The following is a 27,187-nucleotide window of genomic DNA, read 5'->3' as shown; positions in this document are numbered from 1 at the left end:
AAGTTCCCTGAGCCCTCCCTGGGTCAGGGGAGTTTTGGGAGCTGAAGAGGAGCCTTACCTGGATCAGGGGAGTTTTGGGAGCTGAAGAGGAGCCTTACCTGAATCAGGGGAGTTTGGGAGCTGAAGAGGAGCCTTACCTGGGTCAGGGGAATTTGGGAGCTGAAGAAGAGCCTTACCTGGATCAGGGGAATTTGGGAGCTGAAGAAGAGCCTTACCTGGATCAGGGGAATTTGGGAGCTGAAGAAGAGCCTTACCTGGATCAGGGGAATTTGGGAGCTGAAGAAGAGCCTTACCTGGATCAGGGGAATGGTTCTGCTGCCCAGAGCCTGGCAGGGAGGTACGAGATGGACTAATGCCTCTACTGGAGTTTGTGGCACCTTGGGACACATCTTGCTGACTCTCCCATCGACCCTAGAGGGGAAAAAAAAGAGGTGTTTTTCCAAGTTAGCACAACAGCAGGAGCACAGCAATCCTGACACAGCCTGCACAGCCCCTCTGCCAAGCTCAGAGTGAAGAGCTGAGGAAAGACCCTTCCCCAGAGGTGTTTTAGTTGGCAGACCCAGCCCTCAGCAGAAAGGCACAGAAAAAGTCTATTTCTAGACCTCACAGCTGGAATATTTCACTCACTTGTGGTGCTGTGCTCTGGAAGCTGAGTATGTTACAACCAGGTGAAAATGATACGGTGCTGTCTGCCCAAAATTCCTGAATATTTTAATTCCTGAATATTCCTGAATAGTTTTGTGTAACTACTCAAGAGTAGTGGAAGCAGTGCCAGGAAAAAGGGTGAGGACAGAGCTTGAAACAAGACAAGAAATACAAGACCTAAAGGCTGGATGTTTGTGCCTGGAGTCAGAGAAAGGAGGAGTTAAACAGATCAAGAGGGATCAACTGTGGCACTGCAAAGTTTTCTAGGAAAGAGAAAGCTGGAATATCCAAGCTGTGGATAGCAGGACAAAGATTAGGACAGGTTAGGATTCTGAAGATCAAACAAGATTATTTTCAGCCCTACAAGAGCCTGATGCAGATGAGGAAGACACAGTGACAGAGAAAGGAGCAGCTCCTTTGCTTCCCAGGGTTCTCTGGTTGGGTTTTCCCATGGATCCCACACACCACTCTGCACACCAGGAGTGATTTCTCTTGCTTTTGCAAAGCTCCACTGTGGTTTTGGAACTTTCCTCTCAAACTCACAGCCAGAAACTGGCTCAGTGACAAAGCCTCTTGGCCAACAGAGAGAAACCCCAGGCCACTGTCTCACAGCAGCACGTGAGTGTCAAGGACCTGTCTGTCCAAATCCATTTTTTTTATTAATTCTCTCATCTTGCTAGGCAAAATCATTTAGAAATTTGTCTGCAATGATTACTCCAAGTGACTGGCCAGGGTGTGGCTCTGCTGGAAGTCTCATGTGGATGAAGGACAGGGCTTGGTTTTGCTTCACCAAACTGAGTGTGCAGAGCTGGAAGGGAAACCCAAATTCCATGGGGTTGTCCTGAAAATGTCTGAGGGAGGCACACGTGCAAAATCAAACTGCCAAAGCAGCTCCTTCTCTTTTTCCTCATTTATAGGAGACCTGAAGGCAACTCAATACCCATTTATGAGCCTATGGGTCAAAGAAGTCCAGGCTCAGACTCTCCCAGAAGTCTCAGGGTCTTGTGGCAAAACGTTCTCAGGACGAGCTTGCAAAGCTTCACCTTTCCACAACCAGGGGTTGCAAGGACAGGATGGTGCAGCCAAAAAAACCCTGAAGTCTAATCCCTGATAAAAACTGAAGTCTAATCCCATTTATTTTTTTGGTGAAGAGTTGTGCTATGGTTGGTGCAAAATCTGGATTTTACTTTACAGCTGAATTTGGCTTGTGTTTTGAAAGACAGAACTGGAAGAGAAATACTTTCACAGTAAAAAGGTGCAGGAGTTACAAGGGATGGAAGGACCTGCTGCATGCCAGACCATAAGTTTAGTGTATTTTTTCCTGGAGGAAGAGAGGAAAAATGTGCTTTTTCAAGTAGCTCCCCACTGTTGGATGCAAGGAATTAATCTGACCTTGAACATAAAAATAATGACAGCCAGCCAAACTAATCTTAACTGGAACTTGAAGTCATGAATGTTTCACAAATAATAAATAAGCCAGGATAGGAGGAATAGATTTCTCCACTGGGTGGAAGGTCACAGTGAGCAGCCCAGGGCAAGAATCATTTCCATTTGGATCTATAAGTCAGTCCCAGGGAAGCTGCTCCTGCTCTGAATGGCAAGTAACCTCACCTGGGCAGAGCAGGACCTGTCCTCAGCCCTCCTGCTCCAGGTACAGCCAGTGCTGCAGCTGGGAAGACAAATTTGGGATAACTGATGGGTGCCTGAGGCCACTGAGGCATCACCCTGGAAGTGAAGCTGATGGAGGCCAGGATTGGAGCAGCAGGGGTTTGTTAATCTGATGGTTTTGAGGACTTGGGGGTTTAAACCCTTCTTGGAAGTTTCCTGCTCTGCCCATGCCTAAAGCCCCCAATTCCAGCATCATCTTTGACCTGCAAGTCATTTGTGTCTTACACACATCCCAGAGTCATGTCTGAGGCTGGAAAATTCCACAAAATGCTTCTTTCCTATTCCTCATCTACAAATTCTAATTTTTAATTTATTTATTTTTTCTTTCGTGTTCCTATTAGCGCAGATTTCTCTCAGGTTGCCTTATCATGTGCAGAGATTAATAAAAATTAAAAGACTCAAACCAAATAGCACAAGGCTCAAAATAATCTTGAAATAATGGTTTTGTGGCCTCCTGGCCTAGTCTGCCATCAGCCTGCTTGATGCTGGCAGTGGATTAGGAAAAAGAGCTATGGAAGAGTGAAAAGCATCTGAAAACTGCCTTTTTGGAGAAAATAAAACTTGTTTAGAGATCCTTTTGGATCTTGGGATAGTGATCCACCTAAAGACAAACTGATCAAGGTGCCACATCTTGAGCCAAGCCCGAGTGCTTCTGGAGGCCACAGAAACAGAAAGAATATTACAGATCCTCCAGAGTATTGTAGCTTACTAGAACAGGCACTCAGTGCAGGTAAAGAGCAACTAAATAATTGTCTGAGTCATGATCTGTTGAGTCAGAAGTGCCCTTCACTGACTGTTCCAGGAGTAAAATGGTTTCAAGCAATATCTTGACTTTCTAGCCCTGTTTGGGGAACGCTGACAAAACAGAGTAGGTAAGAACCAGCAGAACCCCTTCAGAATGTTCATCCTGCACAGAAAGAATGGCAGCATTTCATGACTTTTTCTGTAGGAAAAGGCTTTTTTTGGTAGGATCTTTTAGAAATTTTGCTTCAGCCTTGGTACTACAGATGACCACATTTTCTAAGTAATTTTAAGTACTTTGCCTGGAGAAATAAAATGAAGGTCGTGAGAACAGGAATGAGAAAAGGATTTGTGTGGTTGTTTACTTAAGGCATGTTGGGTTTTTGAATTGCATTTGCTTTGGAGAGAGTGCAGAGATCAGAGTTTTAGCCTGAAGGTCAGATTTGGGACCCTCAACTCTGAGATGACAACAAACCCTCAAAATTAGGTTAGTCAGGGCAACAGGTGGAGAAATATCTGGAAAAGAAAATTCTGGAAGTGCCAACTACTCTGCAGAGGGAAAAGGTAATTCATGAATGATTTTACTAAGCTGGATTGAAAGCTAACCCATGTCAATCTCACTAAAATAGAAGTAAAAATAATTATTAACTACATTAACTCGATGAAGTTCCCAGGTTTCCCATCTGGATGTCATCCAGCACTCTCCTGTGTTGCTTTGTGCATGCACCACTACAAGTTTTAAGTTTATTCTTCTTATTATTTTTTAAGTGCTGTGAATCTTTTCTCTCTCAAGAAGGGTGGTGAGAGAAAGAGAGGAAGCTTATAAATCATTTGCCCAGAGGAGCCATCATTTCATGAATATATTTGCTCTCTGCCAAGTGACCAAACAGAGGTCAAGTGATTTAATTTAACAAATCCAAGTAGAGTAGTAGAATGCACATCCCTTGATGTGTTTTAATACAGAGCTGTTTATAAAGTGGTTTATTTTTATAAAACCTTCTCCTTCTTCTCCTCAGCCTTCCCTTCTTTCACACATCCTCCACAGAAAACCCCAGGGGATTTATTTCATGCACAAAACCTTTAGGGCAGGTAGGGATGATCACTACCTAAGTCATCTGAGGCTTTACCTGACAAATCTTTCCTTGAAGTTGACAGACCATTAAAATGCAGCCACTGGGTAAGAGAAATGAATAATTCTTGTGTTTTATTATTTCAGCAGTTCAGAAAAGGCTTAGGAAAAGGTGACCATGGAGCACTGGAACACAAGCAAACAGCTGGGACACACAGCTGGGACAAAAGGCACTTGTTCTCATGAACAGCAGGATTATTCAAGTTCAATCTACATGGCATCAATTTGCTGGAAAAAAACCTCTGGTTCCCAGAAAAACCTGAAGGTTGAATGGCACCATCTTGTCTCACCTGGATTTTGAGCAACAAATACTGGGCCTTTGGGAAAGGAAGGACAACTGTCCAAGACAAAATGGTTCTTGTCAGAGGTGTTTTAAGAGCAGCTCATGATACTTTTCATCAATATGTGATTTAGTCTGATCTGCAAAACACCTCAGAGGAGCCTCCCACTCATTGTACCTCTGATTCATCCAGTTTAGTCAACTCAATTTTTAAATTCTGAATTAAATGGAACTAAATTAAAACAAATTTCCAACAAAAGCCCCCTTGAACATGAAAATTCACCTCCTGTATTTGATATCAAAACTAAGACAATACTCCTGCATCACTTGATGTATAAGGAGAAGTCAAACTCATCTCAGTCTCCCCTAACCACATCTGCAGTGATAACAGGAGTAAAAACTGCCTTTCTCTCATTTAAGCAAGCAGACAGAACTAGAGGTGAGGCCATGTGCAGTCCTGCTGGCAATATGAAAATCCATAAAACTCTTCTGAAGCAAATTCAGAAATTCAAAATTGCCAGGAATGCAGAGCTCAGTGTGAGCCATCCTGCTCCCTGGAATCTCTCTGTGCTCCCAGCACACTGGGATACTCTTTAAGGTGTTTTTTTCCCAAAATGTGCCAATCCCACACCTCTGCTGCAGTCCTGGAGAAGAACTTTTCCAGCTCTTCAGGAGGATGTGACCACCCATCCATGTTTTTATTGTCAAAGTCTGCAAGATGAATCCATGGCTTAATTCTTCCAATTCCTGAGCTGCCTGCTGTAGCTGCATTGACAGCAACTTTAATTCTTATTTCATCTCATATAATATTCTTGTTTAATACTTTCTTTTTTTTAACAGGGGAATGAGCCCTGGCTCTTCTGAGTGATGGAGAATGGAGCAAATCCCAAATTTTACCAGCATGGATGGTGCTTGACATAGAGGAATGAGACTCAGGAGCCCTTTCCACAAAGCTAAAAATCCATGGTAAAGGCAGCAGGGATGCAAGGAACAACAATTAGAGAGAGAAATAAAGAAATGGAGTAAAAGTTAAAGAAAGGGATATCCTGGAATGTGCAAAGGGCTTCCATGCATATTCTGCACCCAGTTCAGGTGTTGCTAGTGTCCTGTGACTGCTCTTTCCTGTGATACATTAAATCACTTATGTGGGATTGGCTTATTATAATGAACAAATCCCAAATCCTAATAAAATGGCAATAAAATAACAATCCATGACTGCTGGACAAGACTTCTCTGCCACCAGATTTCTCACCAAGGGGCAAAGACATCCAGCTTAACCAAAACTCTGCCTGTCAAGCTCCCCTCAGGTCCTTTATGCTAAACTGGGCAGGACTGATCTCACCAGTGAGCTCTGTGGTGTCTGGGTGCTACAGGGACATTTAAGGATTTGTTAAATATTTCACTGGGATCACAAAAGCTTTTGCTCACCTTCTTATTGAAACTGGATCATTGCATGGCAGACTAGTTTGGGTGGGGAGGGTTTAAAGATCACCTAATTCCAGCTCCCTGCCCTGGGCAGGGACACTTCCACTAAGCCAGGCTGTGCCAAGCCCTGTCCAACGTGGCTTGGAACCAGAGATCCCTTGGAAACCAGGAATTCCCAGCTGGGGAGGTCCCATCTCCATGTCCTGAGGAACAAGTGCCTTGGATTGAAGCTCACTGCAAGCAAGGGGAGCAGCTCCACCACCTCAGCTCCACATTCCTGCAGCACAGAGTCTCTGGCACCAACGACAGCCATGGCCAAGAGCTGCAAGACCTCATGCAAACCACTGCCAACAATTCCAGTTAACCAGAGCTTGGGAAAAGGGGTCGTTCCTCTGAGAGCACAAACAAAAAACTAAGGAAAAGCACGTTTTCCATTGGCCCAGTTATTATTTTAAAGTCATTTGTTCACAGAAATCAAGAGTTGCTCACACTGAACGATAAAAGCCATAAAGCCTGAGCAAGATTTGAGAGGGAGTCTCAATGTTTATCTCATCTCCAGGCTAATATTCACTGGCAGATATTTAGATATTTCCTTGCTTTCATGTCTGTTTTTTTCAGCTGAAAGGAAGTTATTTCTGAAACGACTTCACCCCGTCCAAAAATCTGTGAGAGATGGCACTGAACAGCTCCAGCTCTGTAAGAACCCATCAGATGCACCCAAGGAGAAAAGTTCTCTGCTTTGTACCAGTTCACACTGCATTAATGACAGCATTTCAATGGAAAAACTCGTTTGCTCTGTGCTATGCAAATGAGGCACCACCAGCAGCATCTTCAAAGCAGGAAATAAAAGCGTGTGAGTGAGCAAAATCAACTTTATAGTGAGATAAAATTATTATCCCACTCATTAGGTGGACCTAATGCATTACCTCTGCTGGGACCTTTGGACTCTGAAACATGCAATGAGAGAAATCATTGAGGGGAAGGGAGGAGAAAAACAGAAACCATTAAGAATCCTAATCTTTAATTTTTGCTTGAAAAACCTTACAGTATTGAAACACCCCACGAGCAGAAGTTGCTACAAACACTTTGTCACCTGCACATATTTTAGCATTCTCTCCATGGATCAGATGTAGCAGATTTAGCAACCAATGCTGGAGCACTACATCAAAATTCTATTATTCTGTGCAACTGCATTATGCATTAAAATGCCTTGTCACCACCAGATTCTCCCCCTCAAAATGACTCCACGCTTGCTGGGCAGAATATCTATCAGGAGGAGATCCTTCAGCTGATCTAGGATTTGGAAAATAAGCTTAAATTTAATTTTTCACCTTTTAAAGGAATGCTTTGGGTCTATAATGGTGTTTTTAGGGAATGAAATGGGCTGGATTATCACCCACCACAAGATCAGGACCACTGGGAGATCAGGGACTTCCTTCACAGCCTTTATTCTGTCTAGAGGTGGACCTGAACTGACATATGGACCCCAAACTCTTCCTTTCTCCCAGAATTTTTCCCTCCACCCAGGTGAAAGCTCTGGCAGAGCTCTAAAGCTGGACAGTACTCCTGAGCATCCCACAGGGGCTGGGACAAGGGCAGGGAACTTCCCCAGAGAGGCCCAGAGCAGCACATCCAAACCTATTCCTGTCCCAAGGATCCAGGAGCACATGGGGGTGGCCCATTTCTCAGAGATATTTCCCACTGATGCTCCTAATCTCTGGTAATTTCCTTTTTTGCACAGTTTTCCCAGGAGATCTGCAGATACTCACCCTGTTACTGCTCAGGTTATAAGGGGGGGCTAAATCCTGGCGGCTTGCAGAAAGCTGCAAGAGTTAAAAGAAGCAGAATTATTTCTTAGCAAGGACTTCAAAAAATTCAGAACTATGCCTCTTGACTAGTAAGGCTGAAAAGAAACAGTTTTGTGGTTAAAGCAGAAACAAAATCCAAGAAATTAAAGGTGAAAATTTAATTCTTGACCTGGGAGGAGCCAGAATTTGTCATTAGCTTGATTACCAGCTCTATCAAATGATTTCTTTCCAAATTTTGGGTAGAAGAAGTCTCATTTTTATGCACAACACTGGTACAAAGCTTAAGTTCAGCTTATACTTCTAACTTGTTTCCAAATCTTCCAAAGAAAAAGAGAAAAAAAAAAAAAGCCCTCTAACTTGGAAAGGAAATGAAAAATCTCCATTGTTCAGGGGAAAAAGAAACAGCACAGAGGGGTCAAAAAGAAGGAAATTCATTGCTCTATTCCATGACTCCAGGACCTGAGAGTGAAGAGGGGAGCTGCTGGAGATGCCAGCAGGGAGAACTCACCCGATTCACGTTGGGGGAGCTCAGGCTCCTGCGGTAGAGTTTTCCTTTTCCCATCAGCTGCTCCTTTACAGCAACTTCCTGGCAGTCAGAGAGAGCAAAACGAAGAAAATAAGTGTATTTGGCAAGAATTAAAGCTCTGATCATCCCAGGACACTTTTGCCTACACAAGTAAAATGTTTCTGAGCTGCCTTGTGGCACAGGCTGCTGTCTGTAAAGTTTACAGGGTTAAAATTATCAATGGATAAATTTTAACATCTGGTATTTTGCTGATTGGCACGTGCAGGATTTTGCAGTCTTGATTCTAGGAGATGACAGAGATGCAAAGACTTAGACTCTCTTTCCTAGCTGAGCTCCTATTTTAATCCTTTAAACTAATTATAAATGACAGGGAACTTGCTTTCAATATTTAAAGTGCATCACACTTCCCTGTGAATTTATAGTGGGCAGGCACAAGCTCCAGCTTGTTTTGCATAACTTTTCTCTTTGTGCTTGCATAATTTATATCCAGGAGAACAATCTTCAACAAATGTTTTTCTCTCTTGTATTTTTCCTGGTAAACAGATCAAGTTATGGTACTTAAAATTAACCCAGTCAATGTCTTTTTTTATTGGCAGGATGGCTTTGGTGAATTCAGAGTAGAATGTGGGCAAAATGACAAAATTTCTACTGGCAATTGCAGAAACTATTGGTAGAGCTTCAGAAAGCAGAAGCTAAGGCCACACAACTCCTTTTCCTGAACCAGAATTAGCAATGAATGGCCTTAAAACCAAACCAAGCCCCCCAGAACTGTGCCCTGAGCAGGGAACTCCCAGCCCCATCTGTGCTGGAGCTGAGCGAGGACATCTCTGCTCCCCTGGATCTTTGCCACAGGCCCACTTCAGGATGCTGGGGTGTGCACTGGGGTGGTCTTTGGGGTTGGTGGGCAGTTTGTGTGCACTCAGGAGGGTGTCTGGATGGCACACACTGTTCTCAGCACTGCCTGCTGCAGCCAGACCTGGCGCAGGCGGTCCAGGGTGAGGATGTTCTCCACGGCCAGGACGCTCCGCAGGTACTTCTCAATGTAGGCTTCAGAGTCAGCTGAAGCTGCATCTTCCACGTTTGCTGCCATCCTGGCCAGTGCCTCCCGCTCCTCAGCCCCTTGAGCATCCTGGGGAGGCGAAAAGAGAGGGCAGAACTTTAAAATAAAACCAAAATCTCCCACGTCACTCCCAGAGAAAATGCATTTTTTAAACCACACGGCACCAGCTCAGCACTGTTTGTCCTTAAGCTCAGAGGCAGATGAGAATCACGGAATAGTTTGGGTTGGAAGAGACCTTAAAACTCATCCCATTCCACCCCCTGCCATGAGCAGGGACACTTTCCATCATCCCAGGCTGCTCCAAGCTCTGTCCAACCTGGCCTTTGACACTTCCATGGATGGGGAGTCCAGAACCTCTCTGGGCAATCACTGCCTCACCACCCTTGGAGAAAAAGATTTCTTCCTAATATCTATTCTAAATTTCTTCCTAATACCTATTCTAAATTTCTTCCTAAATATCTGTTCTAAATTTCTTCCTAATACCCAATCTAAGAATCTGATCCAAATAAACACTTGTGCCATGCAACCTGCACAGGTGCTCCTGCCACTGTCACAGACATCTCAAGCTGTACGTGGTTATTGTTTTGAGGCTTTCTGGGTTCTTTCTGAGAGTCTCACAGTGAGACATTGCCATTAATTAGCAAAAGGGCTGCATTCAGATATTTCGTAATTAAAAAGTGCTTGAGCACATTTGGGGCGTTATCTAACCTGAGAGGAAAACAAAATTTCAAGTGAGCTGCAAGAAGAAAAAAAAAATAGAACATTGCTTGAGAAGCATTTCAACAGAGAGTGTAAAATGCAGCAGAACATGAAAGAGCCAGGCAGCAATCAGAGTTTTGGCTCTTCATGTGTTAATGTTTTCACAAGTGCCCTGATAGAGCATCTCTTTGGAAAGAAAGGATTAACATCTAACTGGGAATATGCTCAGGAATCAAGAGTTGCATAAAGACACTACTGAGAAAAAGCCACTTTGTTATTTTTTTCCACAGGTTCTCGTGCTCCCCGCAGCAGGCACTTCACCTGCCCATTCTTCCTCCCTCTTTTCCAGCCCCCCCTCTCTCCAAACTGCCTCTTCAAGGACCTGAGCAAATAGATGCTCACTCAACAAAATACACAGTGACACTGATGAGACAGAGGCTGCTGCTAAGTCACAGCATGTAAAGGAACAGGCTCCATCTTTTACAAACCATGGTTTATGCTGGCAGCAGCAAGAGCCAGCACGCTCAAAATCAGGGGGGAAAGCACAAAATTAGAGGCTCTTGGCCAATTTGAGACACTCTGGTTTCTTCCTCACCTCTGGAATGTTTGAGACTATCTCAAAAGTGACGCCACAGCCAGGGATGGAACTTCGGGGGGACATTCTTCGGAGGAAGCTCTGTGCAAAACCCTGTGAGGGGGAAACACAAGGAAAACGTGGATTAACAGATTCCAGCTGAAATAAACATGAGGAAAATGTGGATTAACAGATTCCAGCTGAAATAAACATGAGGAAAATGTGGATTAACAGATTCCAGCTGAAATAAACATGAGGAAAATGTGGATTAACAGATTCCAGCTGAAATAAAACCAGCTCACAATGAAAGAAGCCCAAACTCCAAAGTCCAGCCAATAAATATGTAAGAGCCAAAGATTTCAACTTGAGAAAAGTAATTTGCTTGCTTATTGTAGATACAGAGAAGGAGTCACTTCCTTCCTTGCAAGGTGACTGTTTCACCAAGCATCAGCTGCTTTTAGAGGTGCTTTTTTTTCCCCTGACAGAGCCCTAGGTGACTTGTCTTGAATATTGACAAGTACAGACATTAAATTCTTGACCAAAGAGATCGTTATGAAGAATGATTTAAGGGGCATGGTCATTGTTTATGCTGACTTGGCGCCTTGCAGGGTTAAGAACTGGACTGTTGAATTAATGCAGAGATGAGTCATTCAAAGATGCTGCTGAGACAAACTCCCAGGAAAGGTTATTGACAGGGGTTTTTAGAAAAACAGGAAGAAAGCCAAAGATTCTGTGTCGGATGAAAGTAAAAAACGGCACTGACTAAATCTGTAGAAAACAGAATTGATGAAGACTTCACCCGATTGTGATTATTGGCACATCCAATTGATCTGTTCAATGCAGTCTCCCATTCCATATGACAAAAAATTCACTGCTCTTCCCTTGCTGAGAAAAAGCTTCTGCCTGATGGAAGCACCAAGAACTGGGGTTCTACTTCCAGCACTGGGAGTTGCCTTCAGGGTTTCTGCGCGTGACCACACCTCTTCTCTTTGCTCTTGCTTCAGATTTTAACTACAGATGTGCAACCAGAATAACAATCCAGGCTTTCTGCTTTGTCATTATCACTGCCAGGGGAGGCTGGATTCTCAGACAGTGCTGAACAAACTCCTTCCTCCCCCATCAGTCTCAGGATTTATATTATTTCCAGGGCATGATGCTGCAAATGGAATGACAACTTCACTGCCTGCCATTTATCAAACACCCTGCTCTCACCTACACATTATTGTAAGAGCACCAGCTGGAAAACATAAAGGACCAAGAGTGATTAACTCTGGTGAATTAACACAAGGGATCTCTCCTCCAACTATTCCTAGCTGATTTCTAAATACCTGGAGGTGTAAATACAAATGGTTAGCAGCAATGTGTGGACTTAATTCAGGGCTAGGGAAACACACAAGTTCCTTTATGCAAAATACAAACTCCGAGCTCATGAGAAATTAACTCTTCTTTTTCCAGTGAGAAAGCACTTAGTGGTTAAGAGAAAAATTAATTTCTCATATTGAAAAGCCTTAAAAAAAAAACCAAGCTGTGTCATCATCCACAACACAAAGGATACCAAGAAAACAACTTGGCAGCTCAAAGCCTCACGGGACGCCGCTGATGCGGCGCCTCCACCCAGGCTGAGATGGGGGGAGAGAGGAGGGAATGTGAGTCCTGGGAGGTGGGAAGGGCTGCAGGATCTGTACCTGTCTGCCATAGACATTGACACAGATGCGCTTGCGCAGCACCAGCTGCATCTCTGCGGGGTGGCTGAGCTGGACAGTGGCTCTGACAATCAGGTAAACCCTCTCCTCCGCCGCCGTCCCCTTGCTGAGCTGGATGCAGTCGTGGACCGTGGAGTCCCACGAGGCTTCTGCTTTCACCTGCAAAAAGGGGGGGGGGAGAAAAAAAATAAATGTATCCTCTAATAAGCATAATTAGGTGTATAATTAACTGTAATTAATTAAGCATAATTAGCAAAAATACATAATACATAAATTTTGAGAGTCGGCTTCTCCGTTTCGCTCCCTGTGAAGAAAAAATCCCTGCACTTTAGAAGAGGCCATTTAAAAATCAAGATCAGTTTGCCAAATGAAGATGTTGGGATTAAAAATGCCAACTTGCTCAAACTCTGGAACATTTCCTCTTGAAAAAAGATCTTTGAATACCCGGGATCGTTGCAAATAAATTATAAAATATGCAGAAGTGCAGGACCATTTGGCCTAATTTATTAAGATAAACCAGAGAGCAACAGAGATTGCAGTGGAAATCTTCCATCACACCACAAAAATTCTGTCCAGATTTGAGAAATAACTTTGCTGAAGCCTTTCTAGCAATACAGCAAAGGCTGGAATTTTTCTTCTTGCATGTTACAATATAAGTATTAATGAAGATTTAAATGGTTTATCTTCAAGCCATAAGAAAAATGGCCTGTTAGAGAAATTTGCAGGCTCTAAATACAAATCAGGACAAAAAAAAAAAAAAAAAGCCCTTAACAGAGCTACCAGGAATAAAGCTCCTCTAAAAACCAGAAAATTTTCAGAAAAAGAAGCCACATTTTAAGAAATAAGTCAGAGATTCTAAACCTAACAGTAGAATTTATAAACCAACAATTGTAAAGTTGTGAAAATATGAGTTATGTGGCAAAATGGAGGATAATGAGTGTAACAATGCAGAGGTAAAAATGTGAACAATTAAGATTGATTGTTTTTTCAGCTGGGGCTTTTGTACTCTTAATTTGCTCAGGGTTTTTGCTTTGTTAAATACAAAGTGAATCTCAGGCTTTTGGAATGTTTGGATGAAGGAAGATTCTTGAGTTTTACTATTTTCCAAATCATGGTTATACTCCTATGCAATATTCCTTGAAAACACAGTTGCTCACAGGAGAAACAAGTGCTGTATCATTTTTATTACCTATCTGATGTATTATTTTCACATGTGGAGACATAAAAAGAACAATGAAAGGACTGAAATCCCCTGGTCTGCAGCTTCTCCTACCTCACTGTCGTGATGCTTCACAATCTGCAGCTCAAAGAATTCCTCCTCCTCCTCTGCCACCAGAGTAGCATCCCAGCCTCCTGCCTCTGGGTCATCCAGGTTATCCTGGGAGCTGAAGTCATCAGCTGCAAACAGGAGGAGGGGATGTGGAAGGTGAGGAAACACAAAGCAATCACCCTTTTTAAAAACCATCAGCAAGTCATGAATTCACATTTTCATCCCCAGCTCCCCACCTTGGCTACTTAGACTTCACCAACAAAATTAAAGCTGAATTGCTCCACTTAAAAAGAAAAAAATAAATCCCATTTCTACGCAGAAAGTGTGCACAAAGATTTGGGGACACAGACTAAAATGTGCCAAATAAAGGGCAGGAATCTCCCCCCATGGCAAACACCCCTTCCTTGCCCACAGGTGGATTTCCAGCACTGAGCTCATTTGGCATGAAATACGTGGCGCTGTTAAGATAAGCTGCTGGTTGAACAGGAGAAAACACAGCACTTTTAGACCATGATTAAACAAACTCTTAATCTGGGTTTTGAGAAGCTCAACCTGTCCTGGCTGGAGTCCCCCCCCATAAATTATTAACCAGCTCCTCTCTGAAGCCATTGGATCCATGGATGTGCTGTCCCAGGTGGACAAACCACCAATGGCAGAGGATTGCAGCCCAGGGCTCCTCCCAACAGGCTGAGTGTCACCTCCCCTTCTCACCTGACACCTCTCATCCAACTGTTAACTCTCTTTTAAACATCCTATCGAGGATTTATTTAACTGACTGCTTCCAAGATTTTTTTTTTTGGGGCTTCTTGGCTCCAACTTCCCATCTTTGGTAGGAGCATGTGACAAATACTTTGTTCAAACTGGATCTTGCACTGGCATGCACTGAAACAGGGAATTGTTACAACCCTATGGTTCCTTCCATACATAATAGTGTTCACTTTGAAACATTAAGCAATATCTTTCAGGAAAAATGGACACTCCTCCAATGAATCCACCTGCCATTCCAGGCTTTTGTGAATTTTAAGAGCTTGCTTCAAGTCTGAAACCTCACTGGCTGGATAAAGTTTGTTTCCAAATTGCTCTGCCATCTTAAGGACCACTTACCATTCAAGTCAAGGAATATAACAGGAATGTGAGTTTCCATACCAGCCACAGGAGTCCTAAAATACAACACAGGGACAATGGTGGCATTTAAAGTAAGAGAGATTTACCCAGCACACGTCCCTGGTGGTCCAAATCCCCAGGACATTGCATTCAGTCTGCAATCTTTAGCCAGACCATTGATAACCTTGGCAAACCTCTTTATTTTAATTTACTGCTGCAGATTCCAAGAGACTCAAATAAATTAGTGTTTCTTTTATATCAGCTCTCTTAGAATTATTATCCTCTTTGACCTCTGCTTTCTGAAGTGTTTCCTCTCTCCTAAATGCTAACAGCAAAATTAAGTTTATTTACTCTGACACACACATTCATGAAATGCAAACCCCTCTACCTTAGTGATGGCAGGGAAAATGGGGAAGCAGAAAAGCCAGTCTCAGAGTTTTTAAACTAACACTGATGCTACCACTCCACACAGTTATTGCTCTTTCTTACCAAACACATATTGAAGAGCCAAAACTCTGAATAGTGAACAAGAGCAGGGTATAAAGTGCTTGAATCATACTGAACATTTCCTCTGGTGCAAACCAGATTTTTCCTGGAGCAAGTTTCCTGCAGCTCCCCTGTTTTCAAACCTAATGAAACACACTGATGTGAAAGTTACGTGTTTCCAACAAGAACTTGATATTTTTTTAATGTTTTAGAAGCTCTGACAAACTTCAGCTTCAAACCACATGACACTCAATTCCATCAATAAATACTGTTAGAGGCTTGCTCAGAAAAGATATTCAGGAAGTTGCAAGGAACTGAAGTTGAGTTTGAGGTGAAACAACCCCAAATCCTTATCTGCAGTTGTTGCTCACAGCTGATCCAGCACAGTAGTCTCAGTCTAGTGCTCTCTACTATTTTTAATGTTCAGAAAATTACATGGAACACTTGCTGACTAAACAGAGTTCGTTCTCAAACCAGGAGTGCAACAAAATGCTCCTGGAGATGCAGTTTTATGATGAGAGGGCAGCCTTTTAAGTGAATGAACTAGGTAGTTAACATATTAGCTAATTTTTTAAAATGGCAAGTGCAGTGGTAATAAATATTGATTCCTTTTTTCAGAAGGTTATAATTACACCCTGATCAATAACAGCATCGTTTACCAAACAGCATTTCTGGATTTCAGAGACACAACCTGATAAAATAATTTAAGCAAGAGGCCTAATTTTAACAACTTTGCTCATGCAGGGTACAGAGGCCAGATTGAAGAGAGAAAAAAAAAAAAAATGGCCACAATCCAAAGCCAGGAATGGGCTGTGCATCATTTCTACATCCCTCCTGTGGGAATGGATGTTCCTACCACTCTGCTGGAGCTCCAGGGATCCCACTGCCAGCAGAAGGAACCATCACAGCATTCCTTTCTTCTGTGAGGGTCAGCCTCATCTCCAGGAGCTGAGCCTCCCGATCCGCGTCGTCCTCTGTTTTATCTGCAAGATGTCAGGAGGGCAGTCAGGACAGCAGAGCAGCTCTGAGTGCCTCTGGCACGTGGCAGGGACTTTGTAACCCCCACTGCAGAATAAACCTCCTCTGCTCACAACCCAGCACTCAAAGAAACACCCCAAAACAACAAACAATTTCACAGAGGCTTCTCCAACTTTAACTTCCCCCCCAAAAATGCAAATTACTGCTGAGTTTGGAGATCCAACTCTCCATGAACATCTTTTCTAAATTTGACAGCACATTAAGATAAAAAGTGTGTGCACAACTCTCAGCCTTTTGTCTTTAGCAGCCTTTTCCTTACCAGGCTTCCCCACGAGTTTCTGCAGCTGCTGATCAAGGTACTCCTGGCGCTTTGTTAAGGCACAGAGCCACTTCCTACGGAGCCTCTCCAAATCCCTGTCCTAAAAAGGGGGGAAAAACCACATTAAATATTGCCCCAGGAAAGCCAAGGTTTCCTGATTGCGCTTTGCACATTTTCTACAAACCCTTCTGCTCATCCTACACCCAAGCAGAAGATGAAGACACATCCAAACCCTTCAACTTTCCAGATCTTATTGGAAGTATTTTTGCTTGCCAACTCTTTAACTTTTTTTCTGTACTACCCAGCTGAAAAATACCCTTCATTTTATACAATTCTTTGCTCCCAAACTACTCCAAGACTCACTGACCACTGGAGCTGGAAATCCCAGTCCTCAGCACTCCCCTCATGTCAGGAATTCAGCCCTACCCCACACCATCCCACTCTGATGGCATCTGCAAATGTGCCCTTAAAATGATGTTTTTCAAGGGCTCATGTCCTTTAAAAAACCCCCAAAACACCTGAGTATCTCTAAGAACATTCAGTTCTTCCTCTAATAGGCTTCAATCTGAGGATTTATGCATTTGTAGGAGAGACTTTTAAATTTTTACCTGATAACTGTCCATTTCATCCTCTTCTTCCTAGGCCAAAACACAAAAAAATCATGCCATTAATTTTTTTTTTTTTTTTAATAGCAGGATACACAGTGAATGCAAAAGGTGTAACTATTTTAAGCAATATTAACAGTCCTTATAAAAATAAAAGTCTGAGTTTAGCAATGGTCACAGAATTAAAACACACTGACATCCCAAAGATTTGCTGATATCATCTCATCTAAACACCAACCAGAATTATTATTATTATTATTATTATTATTATTATTATTATTATTATTATTATTATTATCCAATAATTCTAATGGACAAATTCACAGTAATGTTAACTATCAGAAATCTTAGTAATTGGAAGAAAGTGGAATACAAGAAAGAAGCAGGAGAAACACCTTAAAACCTGCTGATCCTGGACAGCAAAGAAAAATGCTGTTTTACCTTCAAGACTTAAGTGTTTCAGCAAGTGCTGAGAAAACAAAGTCTGGTATAGAATCCCAGAATCCCAGAATTTTTAAGGCTGAAAAAGACTTTTAGGACCACTGAGTCCAATCATCAACCAGCACCACCACCATGGTCAGCACTGAACCTCAAGTGCCACATCCACAGGTTTTCTGAACACTTCCAGGGATGGAGACTCTACAACTGTCCTGGGCAGCTTTTCCAGGGCTGGACAACCCATTCCATGAAGGAATTGTTCCAAATATCCAATCTGAATCTCCCTTGGCATAATTTTAGGCTGTTCCCTCTCATCTTGTCCCTCTTCCCTGGGAGAAATCCCAATCCCACCTGGTTGCCCCTTCCTGTCAGGGAATTCCAGAGAGGAAAATTCCCCCTGAGCCTCCTTTTCTCCAGGCTGAGCCCCTTTTCCAGCTCCCTCAGCCCCTCCTGGTGCTCCAAACCCTTCCCCAGCTCTGCTCCCTTCCCTGGACAGGCTCCAGCCCCTCGGGGTCTCTCCTGCCACGAGGGGCTCAGAAGTGCCCCCAAAACTGAGATGTGTCCAAATGATTGGAGGTAACTTTGCTGCAAAGGAGAAGAACTGTAAAAAACTACTGCAATTACGAGGGAATTAGAGCAGCAGCCACACCAGGAGTGACAATGCAGACTTTCAACCTTTTATTCCCATTGTTTTCCCACCTTTAATTCTTGACCTTCATCCCAAGCAGAGCCACTTGCAATGAGCACAACTGCCCCTCCTCACAGGGACTGGGAAAGGAATGAGGGCTCCAATCCTCAAGGAGTTATTACTTACCTGGTTAAGCAATAACGAGCCACCAGAGCCTTCTTTTCTACCTTTATCATGAAAGCAAAAACTTAGCTAAGCTAAAATTAAAAAGCCACAGAGAAGAGGTATTTCCTTAGTTCAAGGTCTTTAGAAAATCCTTTCACATTCCAGAGATACCTGATTAACCTGAGATGAGAGAAATGATAATGAGGGGACTAAAAATCCAGGTGTTGATGTCTAAAGCCTATTGTAAGCAACAGGTCTCATAAAATCTGATTTTCAATGGTCCTTTCCCATGGGGGTTATCAGTGCCAGGCATAACTCACTGGTTTCTCCCTCTCAAGTTGAGTTGAAGTCTTTCTCCCTGATAGAATGTCAAAGGATTTTCACATTCTATCAGGGAGATAGAATATAGGATTTTCACATTCTATCAGGGAGATATTTTGGGGACTGCCAGCTCTGTGGGCTAAGTCTGGAACTGGTCAGTGAATCAGGAATTCTCTGGGGAATAAATAAGGTGAGGCAGACAGGATGCTCCCCTGGGAGTTGTCCCTACAAAACAGGCTGAAAGGGGCACTTGTGGGTCAAGGAAGAACTGCAAGAATCAATCATGCTGTCCTAGGAGAGAAACTTCCTCCATTCAGGAGCTTCCTGGCTTTACAGGAAGGAAAGGTGGGTATCAGGGGCTGCTGTGATGGAAAAACTGCAGGGAGAGCCAGCAGGAGCATAATGGGGAATAACAGGAACAATCTGCCCAGGATGCTGCTGGAAAGGTGGAAAAAAATTCCCCAAGTATTTCAGAGCTCAGAGGAAAAGCCATCCTGATTAAGCAAGAAAAGGGGAGCAGACATGGACTGGATCAGACACTGTCAATAAGGTAAATATTTTGGGACATGCCCTACTTTTCCTCTTAGCTGGCCTTGTCTCAAACAGGGCAGCAAATCAAACAAGTTCAGAGACCTGTTCTGCTGCACCAGATTTTGGCTTTTTTGCCAGCACCAGGGAGTCACTGCATTCTTATTTATCTGTTGGAGGGAAAAAGTCAAGGTGCACCAGAAACTCACAGGAGCACTGCAAGAAGACAATCCCCAAAAAAGAGAGGGATGCACATGAGGTGCAGTTTGTATGAGACTGTCCAAGAACTGCCCAACATCTACTGAGGGCCACAAGTGCTTCCTGCAATTCTAACATTTGGAATTTGACACTATTCAAATATATGCTGCGCTGATTTATTTTAAATTGAATTTTTAATTTGAACACTTTAAATTAAGTTCTGTTTTGAATACTTACTTAATATTGCTTTCCATGTCTAATATTTGAAGTAAAATCTACACAAAAAACTCCTAATGGATTTTAGGAATATCTGCATTTTCTTTTCTTCTTTGAGTGTGTTAAGGCTGTGCTGCTTTCAAAATTAGGAAAAAAATCCCCACCAAAACCAGAAGAGACACAAAACATCTTATAAGTGTTATTTTTTGCCATGGGAAATGATTCCCTTGATGCTTTCCAGCTCTTGGAAATAGCTGACAGTAAATATTCAGAGTTTTACCTGATAATTTTGTGACTTGACATGTTTGATTTGAACACAGCCAACACCAACAGATAATATGGATTCCTCCATCAGTGGCAAGGTCCCAGATTCCTGCACAGATTTCACTTCAACCTGGATTCGTCGAGATTGCCCCTGTCCAAAAAAGAACAATTTGAAATGCTTGTTTTAAAAAAATGAATATAAAGTGCTGGAAGTTTAATTCCAGAGAGACCTCTAGTGGCAGCCATTGGCAAGGAAAATTATATTTTTTTTTTGGGAAGAACAAAGTGCTGCAATCCCAATGACCCAGTGTTCAAGAGATTCCCCCTCCTGTTGCAAGGATTTATATTTACAGGATTTATGAATTTACAGAGAAAAATAAAAGTTCAGCATTCAGCAGCTCCACAGCTTATGTTTCTGGAGGGTTTTCAAACATACCCTTATAGGATTTTATTTTTAATACTTTTGAAGGCAGAAAATGGGATCTTCTTCCCACCTACAAAAGAGGAGATCAAATAGTCTAATTTGGAATTTCAGTGAACTTTTTCTGCTCTCCTTGGCTGAAAATTCTGACTCACTGATGGTATCAGTGCAGCAAAGCAACTGCTCTTTACTAAAACTGTAAGGGGAGAAAAAAGTAAATAAAAAGAAGAAAATTAAAATAAAAATCAAAGGAGTTGGTGAGGTCAGAGGAGCAGCCTGTATCTAACTTTTACTGATTCCTTGTGTTCTTTGGGCAGCAGCTTATCAATAGCTCATCATTTCAAAAATGTGAGCTGCTCAGTTAAGCATTAACAATTTAAAGCAGGTAGAATTCAAAGAACAAAGGAGTGCTTGGCTAAAAGGATCAAACAGAAGAGAAATCTTGGACCTCTTTAAAAAATAATGAAGCTCAGTGGAGACTGATGTCCCTTCTGCCAGGTGCTGGCACAGGACAGGGCAAAAAGGTTACAGGAAAGGCTTTGATCACCTTTAAGCTGAGTTTTGCTCTGTCTCCCACTTTGTTTTCCACCACACCACATTCTGCACCTAAGCCTGACACTTCCTTGGCCACCCAAAGGAAAGCTCTCCAGGTGTTTTTGGCAGAGCTGGAACCCTGCCTGTGCCACCTCACCTGTCTGAGCTGGAAGATGCCTCCTGTGCTGACTCCTGAACAAAGGAGGGCTTAGCTGGAAGGATCAAGTAAAAGAGAATTCTTGGACCTCTTTAACAAATAATGAAGCTCAGTGGAGACTGATGTCCCTTCTGCCAGGTGCTGGCACAGGACAGAGCAAAAAGGTTACAGGGAAGGCTTTGATCACCTTTAAGCTGAGTTTTGCTCTGTCTCCCACTTTGTTTTCCACCACATCACATTTTGCACCTAAGCTTGACACTTCCTTGGCCACCCAAAGGAAAGCTCTCCAGGTGTTTTTGGCAGAGCTGGAACCCTGCCTGTGCCACCTCACCTGTCTGAGCTGGAAGATACCTCCTGTGCTGACTCCTGAACAAAGGAGGGCTTAGCTGGAAGGATCAAGTAAAAGAGAATTCTTGGACCTCTTTAACAAATAATGAAGCTCAGTGGAGACTGATGTCCCTTCTGCCAGGTGCTGGCACAGGACAGAGCAAAAAGGTTACAGGGAGGGCTTTGATCACCTTTGAGCTGAGTTTTGCTCTGTCTCCCACTTTGTTTTCCACCACATCGCATTTTGCACCTAAGCTTGACACTTCCTTGGCCACCCAAAGGAAAGCTCCCAGGTGTTTTTGGCAGAGCTGGAACCTTGCCTGTGCCACCTCACCTGTCTGAGCTGGAAGATGCCTCCTGTGCTGACATCCTTGGCAGGGGTCACCTCCACTGGGCAGTACTCGCCGTTCTCGTTGAGCTCCAGGATCTGAACCCACAGCTCCACCTTGCGCGTCACCTCGCTCCACCTGCAGAACAAGTCATGGACTGGGCTGTTTCTTCTCTTTGGATGGGTTTTTTTTCCCCCAAAGAAAAAGGAATTAAAACATCAAAACACTAAGCTCAGAGTGCAGACTGAAGCAGCAACAGCAGCTGCAATAAATGCACCATTTGTGAGCACATAGGTACCAGCTGTGCAGAGCTTCTAAATTTTCCTGACAGCTATTTTAGTCAAACATCAGAAATAAGCCTTTTCCTGATTCCAATACAAACCCCAACTCCACATGTAAGCTCTGGTCTCAACTCCTGCCACAGAAGCCCAGTGTTGTCAGGGCAATCAGGCTGAGATGGAAGACAGAAGAATAAAATATGACATTGTCTCACAAGCTCTCACAATTCAGAGCACTTTCCTGACCTCGTTCATATCACTGCCTCCTCTCCAACTCTTCCAGAGCTTAACAAGAAACAGCCATTTTTGTAGAACTTCAAAATTAAAAAGGATAGAGGTGCTCACTACTTAGCTACCAAACATAACCCACTACTTTAGAGCATCCTTTTCCTCTCTGTCATATTTCCCTGACTTTTATTTTAAATTTCCTTATATGCAGCTTAATAGTCAACATATGCTTAAGCTGCAAGTAAAAAGAGAAGAAACTGCCAATAAATTAAGATGCAGAGCTGCCTTCTAACTGAAGAGGCAAAACAACTCACGTTTAAGAAAATGCTACTACAAGATTACTTTGGGGACAGCAAATGGTGCCAGCAAACAAAAAGCACCTCCCCGCAGTCTGAATTACCATAATATTACATATTTATCCAAATTGAGGTAATAAGAAATAAAACTTTACCAGCAGAAGCATTACAGGGATGGCATTTCATGGCCAGGAATGAAATGGAGTCATCCAGTGGCCTTCAGTTCAAAATCTGACTCCTTACCCCAAACCTGCTTCAAAACTGGGCACCTCAGATGGTGATTTTTTCCCAAATTCCAAACCAAAGATGTATTTCCCAGATGTACCTGTCCCGAAGGCTGCGTGTTTTGGCTTGAATTATTCCCAAATCCCACAGGGCTGGGTTTTTTCTGTCACCACTCTGCTTGTGCCCATAAACTTCAATGGCCAAAGCACCATCATAAAGATGTTCCATGAAGTCTTCAGAAATATTCACAGAAACCTCCTGGAAGGGACAAATCAGTTGGTAACTGTGACTACATGACTCAGGCTGGGAGATTTTACTGCCTTGACTTTAATAAAAGCATTTAGTAAAATGCCCCTGGTTCCCAAGACACAATCCAGGGGAAAGGAAGTGTTGGCTCAGTTTGTAAAATTAGGAGGCAAGTCAAAGGTAGGTGATTTTTCCAAAGATTAAAGTCTATAAGGAGCTGAAAAATGACCACAGGCTGTTGCAAGCCCTGAGCCAATGACTCAGAAAAAAATCAAAGCACATGTTGCAATGCTTCAGAATCAAAAAATCAAAACTCATCAGAAGGTGTTACATCCATTTCACAAATGGGAAGAGGAATAAATTGCCCAGTGTGATGAGAAGTGAGAGAACACGATGACAGCTGGGGTGATTTGGTTGAGATTCATCCAAGCTGACTTTAGATGTCTCTATAAAATGCCTCTGCTCAGCTGCTCCAAAGCCAGTAGGAAGAAAGAGTCTGTGCTAAATAGTCCGTTCTGACCTCTAACAACCCAACTTCAGCATCTACAGCAGCCTCATGTCCCAGAACTGGGACTTTTCTCCTCATTTCATCAGTTTAGAGTGATCAGCTCAGTTACTGACATCAAATAATAAATATCCCTCATCCACAGTGAATTTTACTGAGGATAAATTCCAATATTAGTTTCTCAGATGAACTGATGTTTTCCTTTATTAACCCACTTCACCTTCAGTAATTTTTGTACAAATGAACACTGCAGAAGCATCAAACTTAAATGGACTCTGAAGACATGTGATTTCTTATTAAAAAAATATTAGTGTATCAACATAATGAAATGAAAAATGATATTAGGGCATCATGAAATAAAATGTGAGAAAATATGCAGATAAAACTGCTACACAAACTAAACCTGCTTTTTTTTGCCTGCCTTCCAGCTTAATGAATAAAACAGAAAAAGAAATTACATTGCAGTGGTCGAAGACAACCATGCACCGTGGCTCCTTGCTGATGGAAGACTGGGAAGGATCCACCTCAGGTGCAACAATAACTGGCTCCACTTGATCCCAGAATGTGTATTTGCAGAACACAAAGTTGGACAGGTGCTGTGGCAAACCTGTAGCTTGAAGTATTTTAATCTGGAAAGGAGGTGAGAAAGAAATGAAAAGCACTGCTTCATCAGGCATGGAATTAAAAACAGCACCTGGCAGAAAAAAAATCATAAAAAATATAAGACCAGAAAAAAGAAATGAGAACATAAATAAAAAAAAAAAAAGAACAGCAAACCAAAAGCAATTCAGCAAATAAGATTTCTGCACTGATACTCATTGGAGACAACGTTTGGAGTGCAGCTGCTGAGGACAGTCACTAGATGTCACCAGGCTCATATTTCCTGGCAGGGACATTCTGCTCATTTTTAACGGTGAAATGCACCAAACCCATTGCAACTGAAAAGAAATACAATAAAAATCTCATACTTCCAGTGTCTCCTTCATGCTCCAAAAATCCTGGGTTTAAGATACTACTTGTTCTTATTCTGTGATGCTGTAAATAACCCAAAATCAACCCCACAGAATGCCAAATTAGCCTGTCCCCTCATCAAATCAATGCCAAATAGAAACAAAATGTGAATTTCATTCTGATCTAAACAAAGCCATCATATTCACCATCTATTTAATAAACTTTTATTCTCCATTTGTCAAATGAAGACCAAATGAGCTGGACTTCTGCAGTATGATCCTCATGATCAGGCAGGATTATTTATTGCCAAAATGCCCCATCCTGCTTGTAAGCACTGGAGCTCTGTGGGACAGGATAAAAAGTGGGGGAGAAAAGGCCCAATTTCTCCCAAACTGTTCATATTGTCCAGGAGTCAGCAAGGCTGGGGACCACTCCCTCTAATGTTTTTTGCCTTTCTTTTCTTACCTGTAGCTTGTAGTTTTACTATCACACAACTGCTGGTAAATGCTTCCTACTAATTTTCTTGTTATTACTAACAGTAATAAACACACTGTACATATTTTACAAAATATTTAATATTTAGAGAAAGAAATATTGAGAGAAACAGAAATATTAAGAGATAATGAATGATGGGAGTTTATCTCCCGTCTCTTGATTGGATTCTGCAGTGATTCTTGATTCTGCAAGATATTCTTAAATTGGATATTGCAGTGTCAATCCTAATACAAAGACCTTCCCTGGATTCCAAGAAAATTCCTGGGGTGAGCCTTTGGTATATAAATGCAATTAATGAAAGGAACAAACCCCAACTAATTATCTTGTATTTCAGAAACAAAATAAGGTTATAAAGAGAAGACATCCAATGTCCAGAAGCCAAGGATTTCTTTCTCACTCAGGATGGGAAGAGAAAAGGTTGCTCAGAGGTTGGGAACACCTGGAACTCACCCTGCAGACAAGTTTTCTCTCTGGGATGTCATTTTCATTGGAGTAGTCAGGACTGTCCTCACCTCCCACCAGCCTGTCATCGATTTCCCCGCTCACTCGAACAACTTCCACGTGGAGACGACCTGAAACCTGGCAGGGCAGGAGTCAGAGTTATTTGTGTGCCACAGAACAGTGACAGGCTCAGCCCCTCCCAGTCTGTGAGCAGCCAACACTTCATTCCCTTTGCACTCTGCATTTCTTGCACCACGTGAAGAACGCTTCGGGGCAAGAATCAAAAAGCCTTTGTTGCAAAAACCATAAAGAAATCAGACACTAAGGTGACTTAGGGAACAATTTCACCTTCAGACCAGTCTCTGGAGGGTCTGCAAAGTGCACACTTGATGCAGAGCATGGAGAATGTTGCCTGGTGTGCTCTGCTGCCTTTGAAGTTGTTCTTACAGAATATATTTAAGAACCTATTTTCTTGATGGCAGGCAGTGAAACCAGTGGAGCTACAGCTCATCCTAAGGACTTATTTTGGGCTGTTTCCCTCAAGAAGCTTTCTCCTTTCACAATCACCTTGCTGGGATTCAGAGCTGCCTGAAAACTCCAGTAAAATATTATGGGATTTATACAATTCCACACTGTCACTGAAGAACTTGTGCACATGAACCTGGAAATTAACTACTCCATGCTGGTAGTGAGATCCACAGGCTGTAATTAAACTGCTGAGTAAGGACAGATTTCAAAGAATGACAAACCTCTCCCTTCTGATTGATGATTGGAACAGCATATTGAAGCTTCACATCATAGAACAGGCACTCAAGGAAGACATTGGCTACTCCAATAAGGCTGTGGTTTTCCTGCTCGTCGTAGAAGGGATCAGCTCTCCTGAAATAAGCTCTCATCACCTGCAAGCAAATCCAGAGTCTGTCAGGAAACCAAACCTCCCAGGAAACACTTGTCTAAGTGTTGCACAACCAGCCCAGGGAAAGAAAAAGGGACTCAAGCAAGAGGCCAGATTAGATCACAAGAAGAAGGGAAATGAATTTTACTTTGGGTAAAGCCTGTCCCGAGCAAGTTCTCCTGAACTCTGCCAGATTCCTGAACATTAACTGCTGCTGTGTCACCTGCAGCTTCCTATTGTGTGCTCCATTCCCTCACCAAACTATGCATGCAGGCAGGGATCAGAGTGCCAAGATAAGGGTTAATGAAATGCTGAGCATCAATTCAGGGCTAGGAAAAACAAAACCTCAGGGAAACCCAGCTCTTTGCATATTCCCTCCCCACCTCCACCCAACGATCCTCCTGAAAATGTAACAGGAATGCAATTACAGGAGGACTTGTTACTTACTGGGTTGTCTTCCTCACAGTCCTTCCACTCCTGGTAAAGGTCCCTCATATCCACCAGTCGATTCTCCAGCTTTTCCAGTGACCAGATCTGTTTGCCTTTCCCCTTCCTCCTCACCTGGATTGCAGGCTCACTGAGAATTGCACCTCTCTGTTTAACAATTAAAGGGATGCCAAGAAGGAATTCGAGTCACAACAGTGAAAAAAGAGTTTAAAACTAACACGAACTTGAGAATATCTTTGGGAAAAGTCTGTTCTTTTTTTTTATTCTGGCTTGAGCAGCCAAATCCAAGCGTGACAGGCTCTGAGTTCAGCTGTCACAGTGTATTGGTGTTCATTTTAACTGGGCAGTCTAATCACAGCTACAGGCACTGGTCTCCATGGATTTTCACCTTGCATTAAGTGTTAGAAATGGGAACATTTAAGTATTTCACAAATACCCTCAAGTTAGAGCAAGCCTGGAGCTCCAGCTAAAATTACTACTGCCTGCAACTTTCAACTAGTGCAGACACTTAACCCCCTTTATCATCCTGTCTCTGGATGTGTCTTCCCCAGAAGACTGTGAAAAAAACTTCTAAAACAAGTGACAAAAATTATAATCCTGGAATAAAATCATTCTTCTGTACTAAAGATAGTCT

The 27,187-nt window shown here is 42.7% G+C and overlaps 1 protein-coding gene across 3 annotated transcripts in view; it reads right to left on the bottom strand.

Annotated features, from left to right (window-relative positions):
• Window positions 1–27,187, bottom strand: part of KIF13B (kinesin family member 13B) — a 124,381-nt gene that overhangs the window by 18,315 nt on the left and 78,879 nt on the right. For 2 of the 3 annotated variants that reach the window (XM_059843117.1, XM_059843118.1), the window contains exons 19-37: window positions 26,554–26,700; window positions 25,961–26,110; window positions 25,221–25,349; window positions 23,783–23,953; window positions 22,674–22,831; window positions 21,552–21,684; window positions 19,795–19,929; window positions 17,024–17,053; window positions 16,416–16,515; window positions 15,975–16,101; window positions 14,633–14,688; window positions 13,532–13,656; window positions 12,241–12,417; window positions 10,577–10,669; window positions 9,199–9,351; window positions 8,205–8,282; window positions 7,658–7,711; window positions 6,815–6,835; window positions 294–411 (exon numbers count right to left, since the gene is read on the bottom strand). In XM_059843117.1, the coding sequence (XP_059699100.1) occupies window positions 294–411; window positions 6,815–6,835; window positions 7,658–7,711; window positions 8,205–8,282; window positions 9,199–9,351; window positions 10,577–10,669; window positions 12,241–12,417; window positions 13,532–13,656; window positions 14,633–14,688; window positions 15,975–16,101; window positions 16,416–16,515; window positions 17,024–17,053; window positions 19,795–19,929; window positions 21,552–21,684; window positions 22,674–22,831; window positions 23,783–23,953; window positions 25,221–25,349; window positions 25,961–26,110; window positions 26,554–26,700 (2,155 nt within the window). The remainder of the gene's footprint in view (window positions 1–293; window positions 412–6,814; window positions 6,836–7,657; window positions 7,712–8,204; window positions 8,283–9,198; window positions 9,352–10,576; window positions 10,670–12,240; window positions 12,418–13,531; window positions 13,657–14,632; window positions 14,689–15,974; window positions 16,102–16,415; window positions 16,516–17,023; window positions 17,054–19,794; window positions 19,930–21,551; window positions 21,685–22,673; window positions 22,832–23,782; window positions 23,954–25,220; window positions 25,350–25,960; window positions 26,111–26,553; window positions 26,701–27,187) is intronic. The other variant, XM_059843119.1, reaches the window with a different exon arrangement.

The sequence above is a fragment of the Haemorhous mexicanus genome, chromosome 3, assembly GCF_027477595.1.
Source record: "Haemorhous mexicanus isolate bHaeMex1 chromosome 3, bHaeMex1.pri, whole genome shotgun sequence".
Taxonomy (NCBI): domain Eukaryota; kingdom Metazoa; phylum Chordata; class Aves; order Passeriformes; family Fringillidae; genus Haemorhous; species Haemorhous mexicanus.
The sequence above is the reverse complement of the archived record's forward strand: the minus strand, read 5'-3'. Positions and strand labels throughout refer to the sequence as shown.